This window comes from Octopus sinensis, linkage group LG29 (genome assembly GCF_006345805.1).
Source record: "Octopus sinensis linkage group LG29, ASM634580v1, whole genome shotgun sequence".
Lineage (NCBI taxonomy): Eukaryota > Metazoa > Mollusca > Cephalopoda > Octopoda > Octopodidae > Octopus > Octopus sinensis.
This window is the reverse complement of record NC_043025.1, coordinates 605,168-629,142: the sequence shown is the minus strand read 5'-3', so window position 1 is coordinate 629,142 and position 23,975 is coordinate 605,168. Positions and strand designations below refer to the sequence as shown.

Here is a 23,975-nt window from a genome sequence, read left to right as displayed (position 1 = left end):
ACCATTGACCATGTGGTCTCCAAGTGCAGTCTTCTAGCGCCTACAGAGTATCTCAACAGGCACGATAGAGCTGCACAATATATTCACTGGGTAATCTGTAAAAACCTGGATTTGCCCCATGAAAAAAACTGGTGGGAACACAAACCACCCCCAGTGCTTGAAAATGACCACATCTCACTCTTCTGGAACTTCACCATTCAAACTGACAGGAAGATAGATGCAAATAGGCCAGACATCATATTGAAAAACTTCAAACAAAGAACATGCCTCCTCATTGATATGACTGTCCCAATCGATATAAACGTATCTGTCAAGACCTACCAAAACTGAGCAAATATAAAGATCTTGAAATAGAAATCAGCAAAATGTGGAAGCTGAAGACTAAAACAATACCTGTTGTCATAGGTGCCCTGGGAATGATAGCAAAAGGGGCTGATAGCTACCTAACTCAGATACCAGGAAACCCAAAAATGGCAGAAGTTCAAAAGATAGTGCTCATGGGAACTGCTCATATCCTACGCAAAATACTCTCTATGTAATCTCAAGGTTTAAAACAAACATAATTTTCGGTTTAAAAAAAAAAAAAAAAAACTTTTTTTTTAGACATTCATTAGTACATCCCCACCCCCCAAATATATGGCACACTAGGCATAACAACAACATGAACTTCCAACCCTGTTGTCTCTTGAGGTCTCTGGGTGATACTTGGAGCCAACTTGTACAAATATAAAGCAAAAGTCAAACATAGAATAATAATAATAATAATAATAATAATAATAATAATAATAATAATAATAATAATAATAATAATAATAATAATAATAATAATAAAAAGATGGTATAAGCACACACCAGAAAAGGTCACAGAAAACGAGAAAGCAACCATACTCAGGGATATGCCGATACACACAGATAGAGAAATTAAGGCCAACAGACCAGATATAGTTGTCAGAGATCATGAAGAAAAAAAATGCTTTCTAATTGATGTATCAATACCGGCAGATGACAACGTGTCTCTAAAAGAAATGGAAAAACTCTCAAAATACAAAGACCTGGAAATAGAGGTAACTAGAATGTGGAACCTGAAAACAGAAACAATTCCTATCATAGTAGGTGCATTAGGCATGATAAAAAAATATTCAGACAAATACATAACAAAAACACCAGGACTTACAAACACATATAACATACAGAAAATTGCACTACTAGGCACTGCACACATCCTACGCAGAACACTTTCCATACAATAACCATCAGAGCATCACAACAAATCACAGCACATACCCAAGGCACACAGAGCTGCGCTCGGTAGTGAAGTGAAAGCACGCTATAAAAATAAAACTACTGAATAATAATAATAATAATAATAATAATAATAATAATAATAATAATAATAATAATAATAATAATAATAATAATAATAATATAATAATAATAATAATAATAATAATAATAATAATAATAATAATAATAATAATAATGATAATAATAATCCTTTCTACTGGAAGCCTAAGGACAAGTCCATTACATCGGTCCCAGTGTGTAACTGGTACTTAATTTATCGTCCCCGAAAAGAATAAAGGCGAAGTCGACCTCGACGGAATTTGAACTCAGAACGTAGTGAGAGACGAAATACCTATTTCTTTACTGCCCACAAAGGGCTAAACACAGAGAGGACAAACATGGACAGACAAACGGAATAAGTCGATTATATCGACACCAGTGCGTAACTGGTACTTATTTAATCGTCCCCGAAAGGATGAAAGGCAATGTCGACCTCGGCGGAATTTGAACTCAGAACGTAACCTCAGACGAAATACTGCAAAGCATTTCGCCCGACGTGCTAACATTTCTGCCAGCTCGCCGCCTTCGGGGAAACGAAATACTTCTAAGCGTTTAGCCCGGCGTACCAATAACAACAACAACAATAATAATAATGAAGTGAAGATCAAATATATATTGCGCGTGTTTCATTGGCAACATACGACCATCTCCAAATAGAAGAATTTCTGTTTTAACACCCAATTTCAAAAATGCATGAACGTAATGATATTAAATATTAAGTAGAAATATTCCGCCGAGGTTGTCTTTGCCTTTTATCCTTTCGGGGTCGATGAAATCAATATCAGTTAAGTACTGGGGTCGATGTAATCAACTTACTCCCTCTCCCGAAATTGCTGGTGTTGTGCCAAAATTTGAAATCAATGTGTAGGAGAAATAAAACAAAACACAGCATTACTCACTAACGGACACCATGTAAATAGTTTTAGCAAATTATAAAGTGAACGGCTTGGAGAGTGTCTCATCTTTTTGCGTGTTTCCTTGGATTCAATCTGTGTAGGGGGGCATGTTTAGGCGCGGCTGTCTGGTAAGACGCTTGCTTCCAAATCTGGTTTCGGGTTCAGTTCCACTGCGTGGCACACTAAGCACATGTCTTCTCCTGTGGCCATTGGACTCTTCATAAGTGGACTTTGTAGATGGAAACTGAAAGAAGCCCATCGTGACTATTCTTTTACTTCTTTCAGTCATTTGACTGCGGCCATGTTGGAGCTCCGCCTTTAGTCGAACAAATCGACCCTAGGACTTAATCATTTAAAGCTTTGTACTTATTCTATCGGTCTCTTTTCCAGAACCGCTAGGTTAAAGGGACGTAAGCACACCAACATCGGTTGTCAGGGGATGGTGTAGGGACAAATATAGACACATACATATGACGGGCCTATTTGAGTTTCCATCTATGAAATCCACTCACATGGTTTTGGTCGGCCCTAGGCTATAGTAGAAGACACTCATGCAAGGTGTCACGCAGTGGGACTGAACCCGGAACCATGTGCTTCTTACTCTACGGCCACTCCTATGCCAATATATGTCTATCTGTATGTATCAGTCTGTATGTGTCCTTGTGTCCGTGTTTGTCCCACCGCTTGACGACCTGTGTTGGTGTATTTACGTTCTGGTAACTTAGCGGTTCACCAAAATACGCCAATAACATAAGTACCAGGCTTAAAAAATTAAGTACAGAATTAATTCGACTCAAAACTTCTCAAACCAGTGGCATCTTTATATATACACATAATCCTTTCCGAGCCATGTTCGTTGAAGCAATTGTTCGTTACACAAGTAATTGAAGCACATACAAATAGAAGAAATCCGTTTCATGCCACTCCCCAAAGCCACATAAAAGTATATATTATACCTTAGCGTTCATACAAAAGAAAATCATGTAAAAGGTCGTATGTAGTGTGACTGCTCAGTTTGGTTTACCACTAAAACACCGGCTTGAACAGAAAAATGTGGTGCAGAAATTGTGTATCAAAGGTGATATGAAGTGGTTGATCATTGAGCGGAGGGACATAAATTATAACAGATAATGATCAAGAAAAATATTTAGCGTTAATCAAGAACATTCATTTTATAATTTATAATATAAGTATAGGTGCAGGAGTGGCTGTTTAGTAAGTAGCGTGCTTACCAATCACATGGTTCGGGGTTCAGTCCCACTGCGTGGCACACTGGGAAAATGCGTTCTACTATAGCCTCGGGCCGACCTAAGCCTTGTTAGTGGATCTGGAAGACTGAAACTGAAAGAAGACCATCATGTGCGTGGGTGTGTGTGTGTGTGTGTGAGTTTGTGTGTCTGTGTTTGTCCACCAACATCGCTTGACAACCGATGTTGGTGAATTTACGTCCCCGTAATTTAGTGGTTCAGTAAAGGAGACGCATAGAATAAGTACAAGTCTTACAAATAATAAGTTCGATTAAAAAGGCAGGGCTCCAGCATGGCCGCAGTGAAATGGCTGAAACAAATAAAAGAACTGTGCAGAGTGGTTATAGAAATTGGCAAAGTCTTTTATAGCTGTTTCTAGAATAGCTAAGCATGTTATTGAGTAAAGAATTCCATCTGAGCAAATCATTCCGTTATTGGAGAAAGAAGAAGAAAATGCAGAAATGCATAATATCCTTTATCGAGGATATTATTCGTTACCAGTCTTTTGGGAAACCATGGAATTCTCAGATAAATGTGTTGGGTATTTTCGTGATCGAAGAGTTAGTAAAGTTTCCAGGAAAGTCCCTGGCAAAGGATAATGGAAGTTAACAGTTGCATCTTTGAATAGAAAGTGAATCAGATTTGGAAGGCCTTGGAAGAGTCTATTATTTGGCGAATGAGAAACATATGAGAGTATATAGAGATTAGTTTTTATAGTGAGGATGTGTTTGACTTAGGGGTTAAGGGGACGAATGTATACACAGACATGCATAGAGAGAGAGACCTACATATACATACACGCACTAACATATGCACACATATATGCAGTGGCATATTCCTATATATATTCACACATAAGTGTGTATATCTATAGGAACAAGAATTGTAAGATTCTTCAGCAAACATATAGGAATTTGGCATAGATATGTGCGCCACATAAGTCATAAAAAGGGGACAGATAGTCAGCAGTGAATGTCAGATAGCAAGAGAGTAAAATCACTGAAGGCAGAGAAACATAAGTGCTTCTGAGTATTAGAATCTGAGAGTGTACTAACAATGGAAATAGATAAGGAGTACATCGGAAGGGAAAAGAAGCTAATAAAGGGAAAGCTTAGTGTTCTAAATCTAGTAAAGGTTGTAAAAACTTTGGGAAGTATGGTTACTTCGGTATTCAGCAGTTTTTGTTGATTGGAAAAGATCTCAATTTGCAAATCTTGACAAAATAACTAGGAAGGAATTCGATATGAATGGAGGACTTCAGCCTCGATTACGAAGAGCAAGATTTACTTAGAATAACGAAGGTGGGTGAGGTTTAATATCAGCAGAAGGTACCATAGAGTTAGCTAGAGTTGATGTATATAATAGTGAATATAATTTATGAGTTGCAAGAGTTACAGTAGGAGACAGGAAAGGAAAAAGCCAAATGAAATTAAAACCAGAAAAAAGAAGAGAGATTATCTAATTGACAAGAGAATGTTTTTCCCTGGTAGATTGGCAAAGATAGTTGCAGGAAATAGTAATATTGAGACATGGTTATGGTTGCTGAAAGGAAGCTGAAAGGGGAGACAAAGTTTGTAAGCAAAATCTTAATTGTGTATATATATATATATATATATACACAAACGTACTCACACAATATAAACTGTTGTTTGTATATGGAATAATAATAAATTGATATGCGGATTCACACGTGAACAGCTTAGGGATTCAGTACCGTCTTTACCCTCTAATACCTGCATCTGCTGTGTGAGACCTCCGGCAAGTTACACAGGGTGAACTGGACGCCCCTAAACCATACAGAGAATGCTGCACTTGAGATAACCCATGAACATGAAAGTTACACACATGGAGAGTAAACCACGTAGAATATATCGCTTTCATTCTTCTGCTAGTAGCAGAATAATTCAGGCCTAGATGTCATTTAATAAATTGATGCGTCATCTTGATAGTAAGGTCGGACTAATATTTCGGAGAGATCTATGGAAATTAAAATCCACATCATGTGATGCATTACAATAATTATTGCAAATATAGGTTTCAGGACTAATGAATGTCCATTACTTGAACATTTGCGCTATCAGCCCTATCGTAAGCATTTGAGACAATGATATTCCATTGTCTACCACCCTACCGTCTTAACCACGGAAAGAATAGAACACACATTACGATGTAAATAAATCAACGGGATGATCATGACCGAAACGCCTGCGGTCATAGTCTTTCCGCCAGTGAACAACTAGAATACTTTACAACCAACTGAAATATATTCTGGGAAACGAGGAAAATTGGTTGGGTTTGCATTTTAGTAACTAGAGAGATGAGGTCGTGTCTTTGAGCAGATATCGCAATCCCAATAATCGATAAAAACAATGGCGTTTGTTTTAGAAAAGCGTCAAGTAGATAAGAATATTCTCTGGGTGTTGCCAGGACATATGAAAAATACCATTTTGGTAATATAATTGAAGTCGAGGACACATGAAATCGTGATTAAGGTCATGATTTCAGATCCTGGGACGAGTGGTGTATTGTGCGCAGAACACTTCATCTTATGTTACACAGCGACCATTTCAACACTTGACGTGTAGGAATGGTGACTAGCTGGAATATGGATTTATTTTCCGGATATTAAAGTATTTCAGCCAATCACATACATCAAGGGAAAATACTGCCACTCTCGTTTAAAAAATATAGAGAATTATTACAACAGGATATTTCATTCAGTATGCATTTCGGATAGAAGCTGGAAGGTGAGACAAAAAATTTATATGAGGCAATAGAATATTCAGATAAGTGGATAAGACTTTTAATTTCTGTAAAAAAATTTGAAACTGAAGTAATATTTGGAGTCGGCTTTATAAAGGTAAATAAATTTTTGTTACTTTTCTTTTAAGATTTAGCATTTGTATCTACACACACATGTATATATGATTTATTTTTCCCTCTCTCTCTATCATTCTATAACTATTCAACTTAATAGAATAATGTTGTTCCTGACAATCATTTGTCGGTGAGCATTTGGTTCCAAGCAACCATAACATTGTTACATGCACGTCAGAATTATTATTTAAACATTTGTTCGTCTTGTTCATCCTGTATAAAGACTTATATATAAACACACATGCATAGGCGTGGCTATGTGGTAAGATAGATGCTTCACAAGCAGATAGTTTCAGGTTCAGTTTCACTGCATGGCAATTTGGGAAAGTGTCTTCTATTATAGCTTCGGGCTGACCAAAACCGTACGAGTGGATTTGGTACACGAAAAAACCGAAAGAAGTTCGTTAATATATATATATATATATATATATATATATATATATATATATATATATATATTTATATATATATATATATTATATATATATATATAAATATATATATATATATATATATATATATATGTATATATATATATATATATATATATATATGTGATGCATAAGTGTGTGTGAGTTTGTTTGTTTGTGTATGTGTGTGTCTGTCTTCGCGACTATGTTTGTTACCCTTTCATATCTTGACAGCAGGTTTTCACGCCCCCTCCTTAACATTGCGGTTCGGCAAAAGAGGCCAATAAAATAAGTACTTGGCTTACAAAGAATAAGCCCTGATGTCAATTTATTAGGCTTAAAGGCTTTTGATATGGTGCTCCATCATGGGCGTAGCAAATGACTTCAACAAGTAACAGAATTAAAGAAAAAGAATACACATTTATATATGCGTGTGTATATATCTAAACGCGTATGAATATATATATATGTATTTATATACCTATATATATTTATATATATATGTGTGTGTTTGAATGTTTCGCCTCGTACCCTTGTGCATGTATTCACATACATGTAGATACACGCTCACATATACATTCATTAAATATATATATATATATATATATATATATATATATATATATATATATACAAACGTACGTACATACACACACTCACATGCACACACACTCATACACACACATATAGTTGTGCGTGTTTGTTTATGTATATATATCCTCATGCATCTTTATAACCATACATGATTACATATGACCCCGCGCGTAGCAATTCTTTGTCCTGAAATCCTAGATTGCCTCCTATAAAGTGGTTTCTGGCTTAGGTAGAATGCCAGTGGTTGTGTTTTGTGGGGGAGGTGGACAGTCGACTAATTGGATTCAGAACTCAGAACGCAAAGAGACAAACAATGTTTGTTACTTTTCTTTTAAGATTTAACATTTGTATCTACACACACACATGTATATATGATTTATTTTTCCCTCTCTCTCTATCTTTCTATAACTATGCAACGTAATAGAATAACGTTGTTCCTGGCGGTCGTTTGTCGGTGAGCATTTGGTTCCAAGCAACCATAACGTTGTTACACGCACGTAAGAACTATTATTTAAACATTTGTTTGTCCTTTTCTCACTATATATAGACTTATACATAAACACACATGCATAGGGGTGGCTGTGTGGTAAGAAACTTGCTCCGCAAGCACATAGATCCAGGTTTAATTTCGCTGCATGGGAACCTGGGAAAGTGTCTTCTACTATAGCCACGGGCTGAGCAAAGACTTGCGACTGGGTATTGTAGACGGACACAAAGGAAGTCCGTTTTATAAATATATACATATGTTTGTGTGAGTGTGTGTGTCGTATTTGTGTGTGTGTGTGTGTGTGTGTGAGTGTGTTTGTGTGTGTGTATGTGTGAGTGTTGTGTGTGTGTGTGTTTGCCTGTGTGTGTGTGTCTGTGTGACTCTGTTTGTTACCCGTTCATAGTTTGACATCAGATCTTTTACGCCCGCCGTAACATAGCTGTTCGGCAAAAGCGATCAATAAAATATGTACCAGGCTTACAAAAAATAAGCCCAGAGGTAAATTTCTTCGGCTCTTCGGCTTTAAGTCTTTTGAGGTGGCACTCCAGCAACGTCGCACTCAAATGACTTTAAATTTTTGTTACTTTTCTTTTAAGATTTAACATTTGTATCTACACACACACATGTATATATGATTTATTTTTCCCTCTCTCTCTATCTTTCTATAACTATGCAACGTAAAAGAATAACTTTGTTCCTGACGGTCATTTGTCGGTGAGCATTTGGTTCCAAGCAACCATAACGTTGTTACACGCACGTCAGAACTATTATTTAAATATTTGTTTGTCCTTTTCATCCTATATATAGACTTATACATAAACACACATGCATAGGCGTGGCTGTGTGGTAAGAAACTTACTTCGCAAGCACGTAGATCCTTTTTCAGTTTCCACTGCATGGCATTTTGGGAAATTGTTTTCTACTATAGTCTCGGAATGACCAAATCTTTTTGAGTGGATTTGGTAGACGGAAACCGAAATTTTATGGGTTCTGTTGTTTTTGGGTAATCCTGTATATGTTGGACTGAAAGCAGAGCTGAGGCGATTTTCTTCAAAGAATTGAATCTTTCAGGCAACGTCTCCCAGCAATTGAAGATGGCAACTGACTTCTCTAAGCTGCTTCTTTCAAGAGATTTTAGTAATTCCATAAATTTTTTCCCCATAATTCTGAAGTGGTTAATTCAATCATTTCCACTTCAAAACTATCCTGTATATTTGTTTTTTAGCCAAAATGTGAGAGATTAAGTGAGTTCGTTTTCAAATCCCTCAAAGTCGGGTTTGATGAGAAATGAAAATATAGGAACATCTGTTTCGAAATATTTATCTCACTTGGAAAATTCTTCTTTCAACGTTGCAATATATTTTTGAAGTTCGTTTTTATTAAATATTAAATCGATTTGAATAAGCTTTTACATTTGGAAAGTATTTTTATGTATTGCTAAGTTTATCACGCAAAAAAAATCTGATTTTAACAAAATCCTTTCCAATATTCAAAAACATCAAGTACTGTTTGACCTCTCTCTTGTAAATGCAAATTTTAATCATTCAAGTGACTGTCAGTTAGAAGCATCAGTTTAAATAAACCGTCTTCGTTGTTCAATTCTGGCAACTGTTTCCTTTCAAGAAATATTCTTCTAAGCATGATACAAATCTGTTCAAAACATTACCCCGACAAAGCCAACGGACTGTAAGGACCGTGCGATGCGAGTTGACAAGAATGGCTCTTTAGTACCACATCACACAGCCCTTACAATAAAGAGAAAATTGATAGTACCATCTATTTGCCAGATGGATAAAGGAGACAACCGCGTAGAATGATTAAAAGAAGATTTATTGATATGTTAACAGATGTGTCTGTGTGTGCATCATGTATACTGAACGATAGACATGCCGTCATGAGAACAGAATGTATGCGTATGGGTTCATAGATGTAGGAGACAATTAGAGGTATATGTTGAACGTGATGTCGTGGCTGTGATGCTGCTGCCTGGGGAACTTGTACAGGAATTCATACTGGTTGTATATTTGTTGTTGACCCATGATGAAGTAATTCATGAACAGTGAAGTGTTGGAACCTGGGTGCATCGCTTGCAGAGCTGTGTACATAGAGAGATGATGTTGAAGACGTTAAGGACATGGTGATAGCGACGAAGATGGAGGTTGTTGGAATGCTGTTGGACAAAGTTGGTAAGTCTCTGGAACTGGCTGTGTCTTTGTGGTCAGAGGCTAGTCCTTAAAAGGTCTGGAACCAAAAGACGAAAGGAGAAAAGGGGGAGCGTTTATAAGGAGAAATAGGCCAAAACGGGGTAGAGAACAGGCTGACTCCGACTGGTTATACGCGGCAGTTTGGCGCGACAAATTGCGCCAATACCAACTAATCAGAGTAGTGGACAGAACGGGATCCAAATAGCGGCAAAAGGCTAGCTGTTCCGTGCTACTCTCGAATGCACGTATATATAATAAATGGGAGAGAGAAATTTTAACCGAGTCTACGCTGCAGGACTTTACTGTGAAGTGGGAAGTCTGCATATTCGCTGTCCAGTTCCTGCAGAAGAGACTTAAATTGTCTGTGAGTCAGTGAAGAGCAAGAAACCATGAAGTTAACTATTTTAACAACAGTTTCCACGACAGAACTCAAGCTTTGTGACGAAAGTTTTGCAACTAAATTTTCCTGATGTACAATGCAATTAAAACACATTACACTGCGTGAAATGTGATTTTCAAGACGCTTAATAAATCTTTTTTTCCTTTCCACCCACTGCACGTGCACCACCAGTAGTAATACAAAATATTTTATTTGTATTAATGGCTTGATTTTCGAAATAATTTAGAAATGCAGTCAGAATGTCCTGTCCTGTAGATGTATTGGTAAGAGGAATAATCAAACAACATGATTCTTCGTAAATACGATCATTGTCCCAGTATCTTGCAACAATTGCTAGGTGCGCCATGTCATTCACTTGAGTACTTTCATCGATAGGGGTCACTGAATGCAGCAGCATTTTGTAATCTAACTTTCTGTGTTATAATTATGTTTTCAGCTATATCAGTTACACGTCTCTCAACTGATCATGCAGAAGTTGGTATTTCTTGAATTCGAGACAGTATTTATTCAGCGTTTGCTTAATCACTGAACAAAAGTTTTGCACTTCTCAGAAAATCTTTTTTGATAAATTCTCCGACTGTTAAAGGTTTACCTTTCTCAGCTCTACATTGAGCAATTGTCTAACTACATTATTTGGCTTCATTGTTGGTTCCAAGCATTTGAACAAAAACAGAAGTGCTTTTATTGTAACTAGAAATAGCCCTTTTTATGATTTGCCTTTTATCATCAGCGTTTTTAGACATAGTCTGGTGTCTAGTTTGATAGTGTCTTTGTACACTTGATGTACGACATACGACAAATTCACAGCAGAACGCACACACAACTCGATTTTGTTGTACAAATCCATACTCAGTGCTCCAGAAATCTTGAAACGAACGTCAAATTTTGGTCCTTTGTTATTCAATTTGGGGCACTATATATTGATAAGTGATATGACAGGTGTATAAACCCTTAAATTAGGTTCTACAAATAAAAATAACTAAATAAAATAATTAGAATAAAATAAATAGTAAAAAAGAATGAAATTAATTTAATGAATTAATTTTTGTAATAATAAAATAATTAGATTAAACTAAATGATATGAATAAACAAAAAAATATATACCCAAAAGATCAGACAACTTGACTCCCGAAGGAGAAATTGAAACCTAAGAAAATAACTATAGTTTTTGACTTTTCATGTTTAATTCCTTTTGAAAACCCTACCCGTTACCGCATTTTCTTCCCAAAATGAAAGAATAATTTTAAAAGCGTCTACTTATAGACGACCCGCAATGTAGCAGCCGATTTTAAAGAGTGTCTTTATTTAGACTGGCTGCTGTAAAGTGGTCAACCAAGTTTAACATAGTATGATCTGCACTGCTAAATATACAGCCGAGTTCGAAACAACAAGCGTTCGCACCTCTAGCTCCCGGCTTCAGTAATAAAGTACATATAAATGCTTTCAGCTCCAGCTTACAAACAAATTAATTGTGCTAACATTCATAATTTCGTATCAAAATTGTGTTCAGTAGTACTATATGTTTAAGGAAATGTAATATTACCAAATACAACTAACTTCAGATAGTTTAGGCTAGAATAGATGGATCGTAAAAAAGATATGTAAATTAATTATTATGATGTCGCTTCCTCAGAGTTAGTTATAAATAAAATTTTACTTTTATTTTTTGCCAAGTGGTGTGCATGCCATTGTGAATTGTTCCGCGTGCTACACATGACACGCGTGCCACAGGTTACAGACGCCTCGTCTAGACACTACAAGGAAAACCTCCAGACGTCTGAAGATGTTCAGCTATCCGGAACGTGTCGAGGCATAAACAGCCACCAGACTTAGGACACCTCCGTTACTACTGTTCACGACGTCCAGGACCACCAACTTACCTTCTGGGTCCAGGAAGATAATCTTTGTGTTGAGATCCAGGCGTCTCTGGGACAACACTGCCATTCCACCCCCGCACCCCTCATTCCCGTTTGACATGGAAATAAATATCAGGCTGAGTAAAAAGTAAGCAACGTTTTGAAACATGAAATTCATCACAATGTATTCCACCAATGCGGAAATTTTATTCATCAAAGTCTGTACCATTAATATAAACACATTTTTGCCAATGAGTTACAAAGTTTGTTTATTCCGTTAACATAAAAATCTGGAGTTCTGGAGTTGATGGACTTTTTGAACGCGCTTTCAGCATCGGTTTGATTTTTCAACTCCTTCTCTCGAGGAAACTATAAAGATACTTGAAAAAGTGGTAGTCGTTGGGAGAAAGGTCTTGGGAATAAGCTGAGTAGGGAATATCTTCGTAGCCAGATTCCCTAAACCTCTGGGGCGTCATTAGTGAAACGTGTGGTCGAGTATTGTCATGAAGAATGATTGGCCCTCTTCTGTTGACCAGTCTGAGACAGAGGAGTAGCAATTTTTCGTTCATATTGGCAATTTCTTGGTAATATGTTTCTGCAGTAATGGATTTTCTGGGTTTTAATAAGTTATAGTGGATGAGTCCAACAAGCACATCACTAAACAATCACCATAATCTCTTTTTTGAAGAGATCGGGTTTAGGGAAGCTTTTCGGTGCTTCATTTGGGTCCATCCACTGCGAAAAACATTTTCTATTATTATACAGAATCTACTTTTCATCGCAAATACGGTCAAGAATTGGATCGGTCTGGTTTCATCGAAGAAGCGACGAGCACATTTCATAAGTTCACATTTTCTGATTTTCATTCAAATCGTGTGGTACTCAAATGTCGAGCTTTTCTGATTTTCCGATCGCATGCAAATGGTTTCAGGCATTTTCTGGCTGACTTGAAGTTCTTTTGCCAGTTCTCGAGTGGTTTTACGTGGGTCTTTCTCAATGACAATCTTCAGTTGACCGTCATACGATGACAGACGGGCGTCCACTACGCTCAAGATCTTCAGGTTTCCACTGCTAAATCGTTTAAGCCATTTTCAAACTGACCACTCACTGGTCATTTCCTCACCAAACGTTTCGTTGACATCGTGAGCAGTTTCAGCTGCTTTACATCCTTTTTTGATGTTGAATAGCAAAATTGCTCGAATATCGCGCTTTGACAGTTGCATTTCAGATGATTGCAACAACGGTGAAAAAATATCAATGTTAATTTATTGATGCATTTGGGAAAGTCTATGTCTGAATTGTCTGTGTGTTTTGGGTTCTGTTTCTTTTTCTTTTGTGTGTTCAGGCGACCTCTTGCCATTTTGGTCTTTCGTCGTCCCTATCCGCGCAAGGTATGTCTGAGTGCTCCGAACAGGGGAGGGGCAAATCTTGTAGAGCTTTTTGGCGTTGTCCTATTCATAACGTTGTTGCTTTTTTGGTGGCGGGGACCGGGGTTGATGCTGTTGTTTTTGCTGCTGCGATTAGTGTTGCTGCTACTGTTACTATTGATTTTGTAGCCGCGATGGTCACCTGCCTCTGTTGGTGCTGTTGCTATTGTTGTTATTGTTGCTGTGTGGTGGCGGTGGCGGTGGTGGTGGTGGTGTTGTGATGTTGGCAAAATTGAGAGGCTCCTTTCTCTAATTTGTTGTGGGCAATAGAAGAATTTTAGATGATTTGTGTTCCCACACAGATGATACCGAAACCATCAGCTTTCAAAGGCCACGTGGAGGTTGGTGCCACCGTGTGAATTTATGATATCTGGAATTGTGTCCAGATTTTGGCTGTCCATTTTCACCACAATTTTAGGCCTTGACCCGAATAGTTTGTTAGTAAAGTTTCCGCATCTGTAAGATGCTCGTTTTGACCTATATGTCCAAGAGGACATCTACCACCAAGAATCAGCTGTCTATTTCTGGTGGTGTGTCTTCTTTTTTAGGGTCAAAGTGGATTGATTCCTTGCCTTCTCTTCATTTTTCTGTTATGTTTTTGTTGGTGCTGATGGTTGTGATGCTGTTGTTGTTGTTGCTGCTACTGCTTCTGCTGCTGCTGTCTTTGCTTTGTTTCTCAAAAATATTAACAAGCGGAGGTGACAAAATGTCAAAACGGATGATGTAAGAACCTTTACTTGCCTCGATTTGGGAAGCCAGACTGAACTTTTTCTTTATAAAATATAAATTTGTAGTTTTTAAAACTCAAAATTCGCCTTTAAGGGGCGAATTCTGGCCACCGCAGCTAGCCCCGCTTACAGCGAGGTGGGTTCTGTGGTCAATAAAATTTTGAAAACAACATTGTAACAACAAATTCTAAAGAAAACTTAGAGCTCCGAACAACTAGTCTCCAAAACCGACACAAATAATAATAATAACAATAAAGAAATGGAGAAACTTTCAAAATACAAAGACCTGGAAATAGAGGTAACTCGAACGAGGAATCTAAAAACAGAAACAATTCCTATCATAGTAAGTGCATTAGGCATGATAAAAAATTATTCAGACAAATACATAACAAAAACACCAGGATTTACAAACACATATAACATACAGAAAATTGCATTGTTGAATTATTCTTTTAGATCAGTATTTCTCAACGAGGATATCAGAGGAGAGTTTCAGGGAGTCGCTGGCGATGTATCGTGATGATCAAAAATCCTGCCTGCTAAAATTTGGTTAGTGATTCAAACTGCAGACTCAACGCAAAATGGTCACATTTAATTCAAAGCGTTAAAAATGGTATGAAAACAATTGGTATGAGTTCACAAAGTCCAAACGATTAATAGGGAAAAACCCTCCAGGCTACATCCCGAAAATTCATTTCTTTGCCGAATTTCTACAATGTTTACGGCGATTCGTCTTGCTTTTTTATTTTTCATGCAATTTACGCATGCTTGCACGCGTGGTGAACACAGTTCACGTCAAACAGCTGACTGAGTAAAGTTCACTATTCAATGCATGGGAGAAGGCCTAAACAAACACATTATCGATTTCTGCACTTGCGAGATGAATTTCGGAACAGAAATAGCGCAGTTCAATTTTCATTCGCCTAAACTTTAAGTGACCCATGTTTGGTGGTTCTACGATTTGTTGGCTAGGAGGAGATGTGCCGGGAAGTAAAAGACACAGACACACACACAGATACACAGATAGACACACAAGTTGAGTTTTATATATATAGATTTACGTTCATGCTTTATTCTTGTTTTCAGTAAAAAAAAAGTAAGTAAAATGAAATCATGATAGTTTATTTAAGGAAAAACTTTGTATGAACGCTTCTAAAACTGGGGTACAGGAAAAATCCTTTGATACAATACAGTTGCTTGTGGGGTCCCATCGGATTTAACGACCCAACCGGGTTTACAACCACTGCGTATTTAGGGTCTACGAAACTCATGGTTCGCTAGTTTTGTATATATATATATATTAGACCCCCCTCCGAGTATGGTTACAGATGTGTGTAGGAGTGCGTTTGTGTTTGTGTGTGTGAGTTTGGTGTTTTCTTTGATATTATTACGCGTTAAAGCTATAATATTTTTATAAATTTCTTCACACTAATTTATCGAAATTTAATTTTTTAGCTTTAAATATCCAATCATGAAAACAAAAATATATTTGTCATGTGGAACAGGGGTGAATTTTAGTTCCTTCAGAGAATCTGCAATTTGAAGTTAATAACATTGAAATCTCTGACATTTCCTATTTTCTTCTTTTACAGATAAATCTACGCCTGGCAATATGTTTCACCACGTAGTATCATATAGACGGTCTCTTGTGTTGATACTGTGTACGATATTGTTTTTGGAGACTCAAGCTGATTCAGATATATGCAACACATGTAATTGCAATTCACTTACAACGAGAATATATTGTGCACGTCGCAATTTACTATCAATTCCACAACCAATTCCGACGAATGTTGAATATTTGTAAGTATTTGACACTTTCTACGTATTTTCCACATCCAATATTTTAAATTCTCATTGATTATGTTCTCAGCTAATCGCTTATGCTGTTTATCTCACAGCTTTAAGCACAATCTTATGTTAGAGTAAAACAAATCGATAAGTTACCTGCTGTGAAGTCAAATAAACTGTTTCTTACCATATTGAATTTATAATATATAACATCGCATACACAGAGATTGGATATGACTAGTATCTGACTTTGATGTCATTTGTCTGAACTTATCAAATCTTACGGTATATTCAATGAACGGACAGTGTAAAAACTTTAGTGCTAAGAAAACGTGTATTCCACATAGTTATATCATTAATTAGTTGAATTGTTGCTTATTATTACAGTAATATGATATAATATCAGTTGATCGTGTCACAGAATAATTGTTAATTATTGTTTGTGTTAATTTTATAATAGAATATGCAGCGAGCTATCAGAATCGTTGTGCACGCCAGACAAAATGTTGAGCGGTATTTCGTTCGTCTTTACGTTTCGATTTTAAATTCTGTCGAGGTTGACTTTGTTTTTCATTCTTTTGGAGTCGGTAAAATAAATAGCAATTTATCTCTGAGATCAATGTAAAGGACTTGTCCCTTTCCCAAAATTTCAGGTTTGTTCCTATAGAAGAAATGATTATTTTTATAATTAAAAATGAAACAGATGAATTAAACAGCAGATAATGACGAGATCCGCTTAAATTGCCAAATTCTTAAAATACCTAAGTGAAGAAATCAAAATAGTGTTGTTTTAACAAATTATGAGGAATTTATTTTTGATAGAATGTCATCAGTAAAATTTACCCTATCATGAACACAATAAACCTTATTACAAAATTATGCAAGCTTAATTGAAGTTTCGGCTGATTGATGTATCCCCGTTCACCTGAAATCTTACGCAATTTTTAAGTAAATTATTAAAATTTAACGTCTCAAGAAATGGAATAGAATAAAAAAGAGAAATTATTTGATACATGCAATCATAACAAATACTCTGTTGCAACACACTGCTCTTCCAGGTGATTATTTCCAGTTAATTGGCTTGCATCATTGCATTAATCACCTTAAACTTTCAGTTTTAATCAAATATTCTAATACTAAAGTGGATCAATTCATTCGATCAGATCTATTTCTCAAAACATTTGGAACGTTTTGACAAAATGAGAAATCCTAATGTAAAATAAAGAGAAAAGTGTCAATAATGGAATTCCTAAATCTCGTATAACTCAAGATGTTGAATAGTAAAGTTGAAGTTCTGTTTAATAAGTTAGATATTTTCATCGTTCATAACTTGAGCGAGGTTTGGCACAAATCATTTGACCGTCTAGTAGAATACATTGCGTTCTGACACACGGCAATCTGACGTCAAATCCCGCCAAGGTCAACCTTGGGTCATTCATTTCAGAGATCAATAAAGAACCATAACTGTTCAATGAACAAATGCAACTATGAGGACCTCGAATAAGACACCTTGCAGTATATTGTCCAGTTGTCTGTGACCTGAGTTAAAATTCCACACTTTTTATTTTAGCGATTTTGGAGAAAGGATCAGACAAGTTTTTTAACCCCTGCAAGATCTCCAATATTTGTGAGACAGATATCTCTCTCTATATAAACGGCAGTTTGTCTGTGCGTTTTCTGTGTGTCTGTTTTCTCGTACCCTCACTCTGACCACGGCTTTCAACCGATTCTGATGAAACTTGACACACACATAGCCCAATGTCATAATTCAAAACTAACGCAGCGAAAATTTTGAAAAGTTCCCCCAGTTCTGAAAAAAATCGATAAATTCGACATGGGGTCGAGAATCAGAAACCCAAACCACAGACCGTCTAGGGGACGCAACTCCACCTTTTTTAACTCTCAAAAAAATTTACCATCATTTTTTTTCCATTTTTTTGCTATTTTTTGGCTATAACTCTCTAAAAATGCTTTATAGTTATTTCCCTTACAAACCTGAGCAATGCCGGGCGATACTGTTAGTCATTAATATTCCGTTTGAGCTGTTGCAGGTTAACCTTTACAGGAATGATTAACAGGGATGCTATTTAGGGGATGAAGGATTTAGCATAGATGGCTAATAATGGGAACAAACTGAGGTTTAATACAGCAAGAGTAAGGAGCAAAGGGCTAAAAAAAGACGAAAAAACCTAAGGCAATGTATGTTGCCACATCCCTTTTTTAAATAACACCCTTAACCAGTTAAATCACCATGTAAGGTTGTTCTCCTTTGTAGCACATAACTCAAAATTATATCAGGGTTTCCCCACTCTACCATCACCAATTCTATTAATAAATCCCTTTCTATTTCTGTTATGTTTTCCTTCCTAGTCTATTATTTCAGTCTTGAAGTTTTGGGGGTTTATTTATTTTTGTGAAGAACTTTTATGCATTAATTATGCAAAGGAGAGGAGTTTACTTTTGCAAAGATAAATTACTTTTGACAGCAAAGTGTAATAACAAATAGAATGCTCATTGGACAGAAACAAGATATTTCTAAATAAAGCTGACTTCTGAGATGATAAAAATATCTTCCACTGAAAACTGATGTTGCAACGAAGGCTTTGTAAATCTAATTCAAATCACAAATATTTTGAACATCCATTCTTTTCTCATATTTTACATGCATGTGTGTTTTTCATTCATACTTTACGTGGTGATTTAAATCTGTTTTATATCTTATATAATAAAATATACGAAAATGCAAACAGAGCCTTCGTGAAGACGAAAAGAAAGCCTTACAAACTGCAAATTGACAATTTAATCATCCTAAACGAAACCGATTGGGGAAGGGTGATAGCAGTCACGGACCAAGACTACTATAAAGATAAAATATTGGAAACAGACTAATCCTGCTACAAGAAAGAACCAAGACACGCGGAGAAAGTAATAATAAATACACCCAAAATTAAGATAAATGAATACCAACGTTCGTTCACAGATAAAGAGAAAGATTATTTATGCAGCTCTGTAATGAAAGAGAGTAATTTCTATGGATCACCCAAGATCTGCGAATGCTCCAAAATGCAAGGATCAGCATATAAAAATACTAAGACCTACTGACATCAAATTGAGACCAACAGTTGCTGGACCTTGAGCCCCAACACAACAACTGAGCCATCTTTTGGATATACTCCTCAAACCGTTGTGCCCATTAATGCCCAGCTATACCCGAGACGATATGGATTTCATCAAACACATTCCACCCACTGTCCCAGAACGTACTATACTTAAAAGATTTGACTAATCTTTGTACAAATACATCACACTTTGGGCCTGGGAGCAATCAAACACTGGGTAGAAAAACATAGCGGACGGATGGACGAACGCTTCAAAACGCATTTCCAAAGACACACGCCGGGAACTAGAAGACAACACCTTTAGATTCGATAATAAACTGTATCGACAGATAAAAGGACACCACTACGGGGACGAGGTTCACACACATACTCGCACCCAGAGGTAGATATACATATGTGTGTATATTTCTGAGTGTATATGTGTGTATGTGCTTATATGTGCATACATGTGCGTGTATGTGTGTGGATGTGTGTGTTGGTACATAGAGAGGCGAAGCGGATACTCGAGGTTGTGCAAGTCAAGTAGGAAATAAACATGAAACGGCTGCCACGTTAAGATATTCTTCTCCTCCTGCTTCTTCTTCTTCTCCTTCTGCTTCTTCTTCTTCTTCTTCTTCTTCTTCTTCTTCTTCTCCTTCTGCTTCTTCTTCTTCTTCTTCTTCTTCGTTATCTTTCTTCTTCTTTTTCTTCTTCGTTATCTTTCTTCTTTTTCTTCCTTTCATTCTGAAGTCACAGTGTTTGATATCGTATCACAAATACTTTCCAAATAATCTATTTTACTCTTTCTTTACTGCTATAGAGATCTGCGAGGGAACAACATTTCAACCATCAAAGAAGGAGCATTCACGGGGCTTTCGAATTTAAAGACATTGTAAGTTCGTTCAGTTTCTTGATACTATTTTCCGAAAGTAATAATTGATGCTGATATATAAGCTCACAAATGTATAAAATTTCAGACTGAACTAAACAAAATTAATTCAAATTTGTAGAATGAACACGATTTAGGAATATACAAAGAGAATATGAGAGAGCGAGACAATGTGAAAGAAAGAGAGAGAATTTGAGAGAGAAAATGAAATAATAGGAAAAATATAATGTTCCTTTATTGTAGTTGCTTTGTTTCAATTCGCATCTCAATAACTCATTTTTGTTCCCTAAATTTCAATGATTTTGATATGAATTTGTATTAGAAATGGTAACGTTTGTGAGTTTACATGTTTGCATCAAATATTTTTAGCTGAAGTATATGTGTGTGTTCATATATAAGTGTAGTTCTGTGTGAAATGTGACTATATTATTCCTTTATTTTATATTTTACATCCTCCTCCATTTCTTATTTCAATATTCTCCTTCGTGTTTCGATATTATCACATAACTTCGAATTTTGTCATTCACTTCACGTTATTTATGTAATAGAGCAACTGAAGTGGAAGCGGAAAATATATATTCAAAAAATATAGTCACATACATTCTATCTGTAAACCTGAAATACTTACTGTACTTGTAAGCTGGAATATTTGGCCTGATACAATTAAACTGCTGATATATTTCTTGTAAGCGTGTGTTTTCTAATATTCTTGTGACAATGAAGCGATATGAAATAAATAATCTCTCTCACCATATTTCCCCAAGGGTGAGTGGGAATATGTGTGATGTGAGTGTGCATACCGCATTCCGTCGTTGATACTATGAATATAAGAATGCGTATGAGTGCAATTGAATATGTTGATTTCTGATTCCGTATATTCCCTGATTTTTCTGCCATGTCTTCTCGCCCAAAATTTTTCATTCTATCCTTGAATTATTTCCTGATATTTCGAAAATATTTTCAGTTTCATCTTAAACACCATGATTTTCAATGTGTCTTCTTCTTCGTCTTCTTCTTCTTCTTCTTCTTCTTCTTCTTCTTCTTCTTCTTCTTCTTCTTCTTCTCCTTCTTCTTTTGTTCTTTTTCTTATTCTACTTCTCCTTCTCTGCCTTTTTCATCATCTTTTTGTCATTTCGTCTTCTGCCTCCTCCTCCTTCTTCTTCTTCTTCTTCTTCTTTCTTCTTTCTTTCTTCCACTTCTATTTCATCTTCTTCTTCTTCTTCTTCTCTTCTTTTCTTTTTCTTCTATTTCTCCTCCTCCTCATCCTGCTCCTCCTCCTCCTGGTCCTCCTCCTCCTTCCTCTTCTAATTTTTTTCTTCTTATTATTCTTCATTTTCTTCTTTAAATTCTCTTCCCCCTCCACTCCGCCCCTCCTACTATTTCTTCTTGTAATTCTCTTCCTCCCCTCCTCTCCTGCTCCATTTTCTTTTTTCTTCTTTTTCTTCTTCGTCTTCTTCTTCTTCTTCTCTTCTCGTCTTCTTCTTCTTCGTCTTCTTCTTCTTCCCTTCTTCTTCTTCTACTTTCAACTTCTTCATCTACCCTTCCTCCTCCTCCTCCTTCTTCTTATTCTTATTCTTATTCTTTTTCTTCTACACCTACTTTTTCCCTATCATCCTCTTCCTCCTCCTTTTTCCTCTTCCTTCTTCTACTTCTTTTTTTCATCTTCTTTTTTCTACCCAATCCTCTCCGCCCCTCCTCCTCCTTTTTCTTCTTGTAATTCTCCTCCTCCCTTCCACTCCTGCTCCTTTTCTTCTTCTTCTGCTTCTTCTTCTAATTCTTCTTCTTCTTTTCCTCCTCCTCCTTCTTTTTCTTTTCTTCTTCTCATTCTTCTATTTCTTTTTTTTCTTCTTATATTCTTCTTCTTCTTTCTACTTCTACATCTACTTCTCCTCCTACCCCTCTTTCTTCTTATATTCTTCTTTTTGTTATTCTCATCCTCCTCCTCCTCCTCCTTCATCTTCTTCTTCTTTTTCATCTTCTCCTACTTATTCTCCCCTTCTTACTCCTACTCCTCCTCTTCCTTCTTCTTCTTCTTCTTCTTCTACATCTTCTCCTCCTCCTCCTTCTCCTTCTTAACTTCTGTTTTTGTTATTCTCTTTCTCCTTCTCCTCCTCCTCCTCCTCCTTCTTCTTCTTCATCTTCTTCTTTTTCCTGCTTCAACTTCTTCTACGTCTTCTTCTTCTTGTTCTTCCCTTCCTTCTTCTTGCAATTCTTCTTCTTCCCCTCCCCTCCTCATCCTCCTTCTTTTTCGTCTTCTTCTTCATCTACTTCTTCTTCTTCTCCTTCTTCTTTTTCTCCTCCTTTCTTCTTTCTACTTCTTCATCTACTTCTCCTCCTCCTCTTCCTCGTCTTTCTTATTCTTATCTTCTTCTTCTTGTTATTCTCTTCCTCCTCCTCCCCCTCCTTCTCCTTCTTTTACTTTTTCTCCTTCATCTTCTTCCCTTTTATCAGCCTCCTCCTCCTTTTTCCTCCTATTCCTTCTTGCTCTTCTTTTTCTTCTACCTCTTCTCCTTTCTTCTTCTAATTCTTCTTCGCCTCCTCCTCTTCCTTCTTCTTCTTCCTTTTCTTCTTCGTTATCTTTCTTCTTTTTCTTCCTTTCATTCTCAAGTCACAGTGTTTGATGTTGTATCACAAATATTTTCCATATAATCTATTTTACTCTTTCTTTACTGCTATAGAGATCTGCGAGGGAACAACATTGCAACCATCAAAGAAGGTACATTCACGGGGCTTTCAAAATTAAACGTATTGTAAGTTCGTTCAGTTTCTTGATACTATTTTCCGAAAGTAATAATTGATGCTGATATATAAGCTCACAAATGTATAAAATTTCAGACTGCGCCAAACAAAATCAATTCAAATTTGTAGAATGAACACGATTTAGGAAGATACAAAGAGAATATGAGAGATTGAGACAATGTGAAAGAAAGAGAGAGAATTTGGGGAGAAAGTGAAATAATGGGAAAAATATAATGTTCCTTTATTGTAGTTGCTTTGATTCACTTCGCATCTAAATAAATCATTTTTATTCCCCAAATTTCAATGATTTTGATATGAATTTGTATTAGAAATGGTAACGTTTGTGAGTTTACATGTTTGCATCAAATATTTTTAGCTGAAGTATATGTGTATGTTCATATATAAGTGTAGTTCTGTGTGAAATGTGACTATATTATTCCCTTATTTTATATTTTGCATCCTCCTCCATTTCTTATTTCAATATTCTCCTTCGTGTTTCGATATTATCATTCAAATTCGAATTTTGTCATTCACTTCACGTTATTTATGTAATAGAGCAACTGAAGTGGAAGCGGAAAATATATATTCGAATAATATAGTAACATACATTCTATCTGTAAACCTGAAATACTTACTGTACTTGTAAGCTGGGATATTTCGCCTGATACAATTAAACTGCTGATATATTTCTTGTAAGCGTGTGTTTTCTAATATTCTTGTGACATTGAAGCGATATGAAATAAATAATCTCTCTCACCATATTTCCACAAGGGTGAGTGGGAATATGTGTGATGTAAGTGTGCATACCGCATTCCGTCGTTTATACTATGAATATAAGAATGCGTATGAGTGCAATTGAATATGTTGATTTCTGATTCCGTATATTCCCTGATTTTTCAGCCATGTCTTTCCGCCCAAAATTTTTCTTTCTATCCTTGAATTATTTCCTGATATTTCGAAAATATTTTCAGTTTCATCTTAAACACC

At 36.3% G+C, this 23,975-nt stretch overlaps 1 protein-coding gene across 1 annotated transcript in view; it reads left to right on the top strand.

The window, feature by feature from the left end:
- The first annotated feature begins 562 nt into the window (after positions 1 to 562).
- LOC115225960 (leucine-rich repeat-containing protein 4C-like) overlaps positions 563 to 23,975 on the top strand; it is a 42,035-nt gene continuing 18,622 nt past the window's right edge. The window contains exons 1-5 of the mRNA XM_036514912.1: positions 563 to 569; positions 6,500 to 6,505; positions 16,064 to 16,274; positions 20,181 to 20,252; positions 22,928 to 22,999. Of these exons, the coding sequence (XP_036370805.1) occupies positions 16,084 to 16,274; positions 20,181 to 20,252; positions 22,928 to 22,999 (335 nt within the window). The 5' untranslated portion in view covers positions 563 to 569; positions 6,500 to 6,505; positions 16,064 to 16,083. The remainder of the gene's footprint in view (positions 570 to 6,499; positions 6,506 to 16,063; positions 16,275 to 20,180; positions 20,253 to 22,927; positions 23,000 to 23,975) is intronic.